We start from the raw sequence: 7,177 nt of genomic DNA on the forward strand, positions 1-7,177 counted from the left end.
TTTGTCATACAAGTACAATATATATATGTACGGCATCAACGTTGTATATTGGCAGAAATGGTTAGTTGTTTGGATGAGCTGCATCACAAACAATTTGGAGTCAAATCTCTTTTCTTGGTTTTTTTGACAACCAAATCTCTTCTTAGTTGTCAAATGTCGAGTTGTGTTGATTACCTATGTGATTACTCACTCGGTATTTCAAGGAGGCATGCACGCATGGGGCACTAAATTATGGCTAGAATGGTGCTCAAGTCGTAACCCGTAATGCCGTGATGGCTTTGTTATTCTATAGTCTCTTACATTGGATAAAATCAGAATATACTCTTTAACTTAAGAGAGGATTTGTACCAGCCAACACATTCCAAAGATAATAAGACAATCCTTTGTACAATGAAAACACGTAATCTGTAGTAGTAGTAGTAGTAGGTTCAACTCCAACCACAGGCGACAATAAAAAGACAAAAACCTTGTGGAGAATCGAATAGCCTTTGCATTAAAAACAGTATATTCTCTTGTCATCCTATACAACTTCTACAGATCCCCCAGCTTCTAGTAACTGTTGAGTGCGACGGCTACAATATTAATTCGAGGGTACAAATTCTCCTTGTCACATACACAGTATTCCCATCTTAATCCCCATTAAACTTTCCTTTGAAACATAATTTAAATGATTGTTCGGCTAATAAAAAACAAATTTTACTATCCTGCATCACTTTTCTCATAAAATTCATGTTTTAGTTTCGAGGTTTTAATTTATGATATATATCGATTTGCACTATAAGTATATACTTGTGTTATAATTGTCGTATTCTGCATCACTTTTTACATAAAACTTAGCTATTTATAAAAAAAATGGTGGACGTAGACTTTTTAGTTCTAGGGGACCAATTTCTTTTCAAGAAATTATCTTCAATTTTAAAAACATTTTTCATGTTCCGGATTTTTCCCCTAAAAATAATGTTAGCAAAGCGAAATGGACAAACATTCGGTATCTTAAAACATATTATTGACAAATGATTACTCTTTGTTCCGGTCAATAGTTATCATTTTCCATTTTTTGATGTATTAATCAATAATATCATTTCTATTTGTAGTAAATTCAATCTTGCAAATTGCACATGTGGAAGTGGCAGATTTGTGGCATAATAATAATAATAATAATAATAATAATAATAATAATAATAATAATAATAATAATAATAATAATACGTTTTTGTCATTAAAAAGTTCTTGTATGAATCACATGGGTTTTAAGTGTATCTTAAATGGCCGAATAAAACTCAAGCTCGATTTGATCTCGAGGTCACCAGAACTTGAAAAAATTGAGCTCATTATGAAGTTTGTGAGCTTCAACCCGTGCTCGAGCCAAACTCAAGCTTAACTTTAGCATATACTCTGTATATATAATTGTTAAATTACCGTTTTTTCGTTCGATGTTTTTTAATAACTTGGGATTCGAAGGTTTTATATAAAAATATTAGACAAATCAATGAGTATATTTGATATGGAGAACAACGATATAATCATGATGATAAAATACGGTACACAATTTCAATTACGGATTTTCGTATATCCGATATGAATTTCCGTATATACGATACGGTTATGTACAAACCGTATCGGCAAAATTTGAAACCGGATATATGATTTCCGATATGGTTCCTTCTTTAAATATAAAATATTGAAATAAAATCATAAAACCACGAAGCATCGAGTATATATTCATGACTCAGTCTTACTATTCTTATACGTTTTTAAGTTATTTACTTTTATAATATTTAATACTGTTTTAAATTATTAAGAAAAATCATAAAATCACCAAAAATAAATAAAAATAAAAATAAAAATACATAAATTGAATCGAAAACCTGATACGGTATATACGGTTTCCGGATATACGGAAAAACCGAATATACGGAAAATCCATCTCGGAGAAGGATAGTTAAAATGAGATTTTGAAAACCGAATATCCAATAAAATATACGGTTTTGCTTAGCCCTAGATACACAACCCTATTTCTTGAACCCTTGGAATTAAAGGATCTATGTTTTAGCCCAACAATAAACGTGTTTTATATAAATTATGTACCTAAAAAACAACAAGGCATGGTCTTAATTGGCTAGTAATGTAAACGTACTAGGCATGGAATGAATGTCTTGGTAATATTCTTTTGGCATCAAAACATATTCAATGTACATTCGCATATTAGCCTTCTCATCTTTTCATATCTATATATACCTTAATCTACACCCCCAAACTTAGTATCAACCAAAACACACAAGCAACAAACACAAACAATCCCATTAAAAAATTTAAGTCTTTTTTTCTTTGTAAAACATAATCAATGGAGGGAATAGTTGTGATTTTCGACTTCGACAAAACGATTATCGATGTCGATAGTGATAATTGGGTGGTTGATGAGTTGGGTTTTACTGAGCTATTTGACAAACTTCTTCCTACCATGCCATGGAACATACTTATGGTAATTTTAACCACATAATTTTCCTTACCCTCCTGCATTCCTCTGTTTTCCTCTGTTTCATGCATTAATTTTTAGTTTATTGTTAATATTTAATTGTAAATTTAATAGGATACAACGATGAGAGAAATGCATTCTCAAGGAATTACCATTGATCAAATTGTGGAGGTTTTAACCCGAGTTCCGATTCATCCGCGCGTTGTTCCTGCTATCAAAACTGCTCATGCCATGGGGTATTTATAACATTCTAATATTTTCATTTTCATTTTTATTATTGGTTATTATTGATTTAAAACGAAATTTAACGTTGGAATTTGGATATTATTTTTTCTTATTTCAGGTGTGATTTGAGGGTAGTAAGTGATGCAAATTTTATCTTCATTGAAACTATATTGAATCATCTTGGATTAAGAGAGTATTTCTCCGAGATTAACACGAATCCGGGTTATGTGGATGAAGAAGGGAGATTGAGGATTCTTCCTTACCATGATTTTACCAAGTCCTCTCATGGGTGTAATCTATGTCCTCCAAATATGTGCAAGGTAATACATGATTTCCAATATAGTACTCCCTCCTATTTTCTTATATCTTCCCTTTCTTTTGGGCACAAAAATTAAGAAAGGGGAAGAAAGAAGAAATAAAGTAGAATAAAGTACTGTGAATGGTGAAATTTATAGGTGAGAGAAAATAATAAAGAATGAATGATGAATAAAGAATAGATAAAGTAATGAGAGTTGTTGATTTTTTAGGAGAGAGAAATTAATAAAAAATGAATGAAACTTACCAAAAAGGAAAGAGAGAAGATAATCAAACTTGTGTGAAAAAGGAAAGAGGGAAGATATAAGGAAATTGGAGGGAGTATTATTTTACAACATTTTTTATTTTTTAGTACATTTTTTCGCTACTATGATTAAGATTGGATGTAATCTTAAAACTAATAAACTTTGTTGCATAAAAACGTAGAGCCACGTGATTAAAAGGATATTGTCCGAGGAGGAGAACAAGAAAATCATCTACTTAGGAGACGGAAAAGGAGATTATTGCCCGTCCTTAAAACTAAGGGATGGTGATCATATGATGCCAAGAAAAAACTTTCCGGTTTGGGACTTAATCTCGGAAAATCCAAGCCTAATCAGAGCCGAGATCCATGAGTGGACCGATGGTGCCGAGCTTGAGCAAGTTTTATTGTCTACAATCCAAGACATTATCTGTAAGGAAGATGGAAATAGTATGGCTCAATTTTTGAACCTTGATTGCAAGCTTGAGACAATGCCTATATCAACCCATGAAGCCTTACCTAAAGTTCTTCGTGTACCATTTTGAAGATTGGATACGTTCCTTTTTTTTTTTGTTAGTTGCATTTAATGTAACACCATTAATCAAGTGAAGGGAAAATGAAATTAAACCCTTTGTATTATTGTTGCTTAGTAGAATCAAAGTTTACCTCTTCCTAACTTCCTTCAATCAATAAAGCATCGAATCAATTAGGATTTTTTTCATTTCTTTTAAAAATGAAGGGTGGTGTAAATTTTATTTCACGACGATTTGACGACGATAAAATAATTTAACCTTAAATCACAAAAAATAAAGGCTAAAGGGACATGGAATGAGAGAAACTATATAAAATTGTTTTGTGAGAAGGAAATCGACCCAACATTTTTTTAACGGAGAGGATTCTAATTCGCATTGAATGAAGCATGACCAAATTTTATCTTTTTTTGTTTTTTAGTGGTTAAAACTTGGGTGATACTCAGTTCAAGCCTCCTCAAAAGCAAAATTTTGTGGAGCATTCTTGGTCTGAGTCCATCCCTAATAGACTTCGAGTCTGTCACCCTCGGTTGACTTACCTGGTATACGTAATTTGCAGGTTATCTCGTACACCCGAGAGTTTACACCGAAAATAGCGGCTGCGAATTCTCTCATTCCCAAAAAAAAAAAAAAAAGAAAGAAATTGCCTTCTTTAATTCTTCACTAATGAGAGGAAAGTTGAAAGACACAAAATGTGTCACGTTTTCCATCCAAATCATCATATTAGTCTTTACATACTTTCCAATCACAAATTCTCATTGAAGACATGACATATCCGTCACAAGGTGAAGACGGATACCATTTTACCTCACAATATACCCACTTTTTCTCTCTCTGCAACACTATTCATGTGGTTCCCTTTCTCCACTAACCCATTTTGTTACCATTTTATCTCACAAAATATCCGTCACAAATGGTAACTCGTCACAAGGGAGACCAATTGCTTTCCAATAGTTGAAGTTATTAACAAGTACTCGTATTTGAATATGTTAGACATAGTAAGTTTATGGATTAGACATTTATGCCCTGTTTGGTAGTTAGCAGAAGCAGATTTGTCTAGCAGATTATAAGTGACAGTCTGGGTTCACGGACACGGCTCATTTATGGCCTCCGCGTGTCCGATACGGACACGCCTATGACACGGCTCAAAATGTGTCCGACACCTCAAAAACCGTGTTGTCGGTTTTATTTTATTTCACGGCGTGTCGGACACGGTCTATAACAATTGGACACGGCCCGTATTTGGTGGACACAACATTTACAATTGGTCTCCCTTGTGACGGGTTACCATTTGTGACGGATATTTTGTGAGATAAAATGGTAACAAAATGGGTTAGTGGAGAAAGGGGACCACATGAATAGTGTTGCAGAGAGAGAAAAAGTGGGTACTTTGTGAGGTAAAATGGTATCCGTCACTCAAGAGTGACGGATATGTGCCGTCACAAACAAGAATTTGTGCAACATTTATGCCTTTTTAAAACAACAAAACCCAATTGGACAACAGTACGACCCCCAACAGCCTCCCTTTGTCGCCGACACAAGACCTCATCACCATCGCCGCCGACATCTCGTCGTCGACACCACATTCCAGGATAATCATTTCCCCCTAATTTCTTATTTCTTATTCAAAATCAATTTTCCCTAATTTCTTATTCTAGGGTGTCGTGTGTCGTGTCCGTGTCTGTTTTCGTGCAACCTAGATGATAGATTGGGTTGATAGGTTTGCAGATTTAGTAGAAGTGTTTGGTAATTAGCGGATTTAAGTTAATAGATTGTTGTATGTATGTGTAAATGACGGACGGATTCATTATTAGCAATCTACGAAACTGGATATGCTGGGGGGTGCAGCATATTGGAAAATAGTAGATTGGAGCTCAATCTACTGTTTCAATATGTCATTTACCAAACACATAAAATAGTAGATTGGTAAGTCAAACATGCTAATAGGCTTGAATATGCTGAAAATTTATCAATCCGCTGTTTACCAAACACTACCTTTAGACGTAGACTCTGTTTAACATGACACTTTATGTAGCTTATTTAACTAAAGTAGCTTATTTGATCAAAACTTCAGCTGATTTTTTTTTGGAAACGTTTGACAAGTAGCTTATTTGTCCATATAAGCTACCTGAAATGAAATGATACTCTAGGTAGCATTTTAGATTTCATGCACCTGAAATAAATTATCTTCCATTTCTTACCCTTTCAATCTCTAATATTAAATAATTATCATATCATTTTACGTCATTTTACCAAAAATAAACTACCTTTTCAACTAATTTGTCAAACATATTTTATATAAACAATTACTTTATTAGCTGTTAATTTCCAGTTACCTTATTAGTTATCTTTTTAAGTTTCATTTAGCTTTTTAGTTTTCAGCTACCTTTTCAGTCAATTTTACCAAACATAGCCGTAGCATGACCCTTTTCTTCGAAAGTAGTTTGGTTCCAGTGTCAAGTCTGACTAGACCGAATCCGAGCAAACTTGACCCAACTCGAAAATTTTGCAACCATAAAACGACCCTATCCGATGATAACCCGTAACCCGACACGACCTGATAATCAGTGACTCGAACTTGACCCGATTTTGACCCGACCCGATATTGACACATTAAATTGATGACCCTACAACTATTAAGCTCAATATTGAACAAAATGAAAGTGATTTAGTGTTTAGATTGATATGTTTGACTTAATAATGAAGTAATTAAACCCAACAATAGTTAAAAACTAAATTTAATGGTCAAAAATTGAAGTAATGCGACAAGTAACCAGATCCGATAATGACCCGACACAAACCCCGACCTAACCCAATACATAGGGATGTCAATGGGGCGGGGTGGGTGCGAAGGAGGGGTAACCCGTACCCGCCCCGCGAGTCTATAATGCGTACCCACACCCGCCCCGCGACCCGCGGCGGGTTGAATTTTTAAAATCCGTCCCCGCCCCGCGGGGACCCGTTGACCCGCCAAATTACCTATCTCCTCATAAACAATTTTTAAAAATATAAATCTAAAATCTAAAACATATTAGTCGAGTAGTCGTACTACTTATACAAATAAGTTTTCGCAAAATATACATTCAATTAACTAGTACACAAGTTTTTCAAACCATGAAAGAGTTTTACAAATAATGAAAGTATGAAACGCTGTCCAAAGTAAACAAAGCTGCTTGATCAAATTAACAGAGCTTCACTCATTGTTCCCTCAAATCATCTAAAGCTCCGTTAGCATTCTTACCCATCCCCGCCCCACGACCAGCGACGAATGATACTTTTGAAACCCATCCCCGCCCCATGACCCGTCAAATCATTATCCGCGCCCGCCCCAAGTGGGGCGGGTGCGGGGCGAGACCCGCCAAAACCCGCCCCACTGACATCCCTACCAAT

At 34.9% G+C, this 7,177-nt stretch overlaps 1 protein-coding gene across 1 annotated transcript; it reads left to right on the forward strand.

Moving 5' to 3' along the window:
* The first annotated feature begins 2,232 nt into the window (after positions 1-2,232).
* On the forward strand, positions 2,233-3,933 carry LOC141647941 (inorganic pyrophosphatase 2-like). The gene is made up of 4 exons (XM_074456317.1): positions 2,233-2,482; positions 2,591-2,712; positions 2,820-3,021; positions 3,443-3,933. The coding sequence occupies exons 1-4, from the start codon at positions 2,345-2,347 to the stop codon at positions 3,800-3,802; spliced, it is 822 nt and encodes a 273-aa protein (XP_074312418.1). The 5' UTR covers positions 2,233-2,344; the 3' UTR covers positions 3,803-3,933.
* The last annotated feature ends 3,244 nt before the right edge of the window (positions 3,934-7,177 follow it).

The sequence above is a fragment of the Silene latifolia genome, chromosome 3 (assembly GCF_048544455.1).
Source record: "Silene latifolia isolate original U9 population chromosome 3, ASM4854445v1, whole genome shotgun sequence".
Lineage (NCBI taxonomy): Eukaryota > Viridiplantae > Streptophyta > Magnoliopsida > Caryophyllales > Caryophyllaceae > Silene > Silene latifolia.

What these genes read in the sequence shown, in the direction of transcription:
- LOC141647941 (XM_074456317.1), top strand. Translation starts at nt 2,345, where the DNA reads ATGGAGGGAATAGTTGTGATTTTCGACTTCGACAAAACGATTATCGAT. An exon ending in TGCCATGGAACATACTTATG is followed by an intron (nt 2,483 to 2,590) that starts GTAATTTTAACC and finishes TAAATTTAATAG; the next exon opens with GATACAACGATGAGAGAAAT. An exon ending in GTCCTCCAAATATGTGCAAG is followed by an intron (nt 3,022 to 3,442) that starts GTAATACATGAT and finishes ATAAAAACGTAG; the next exon opens with AGCCACGTGATTAAAAGGAT.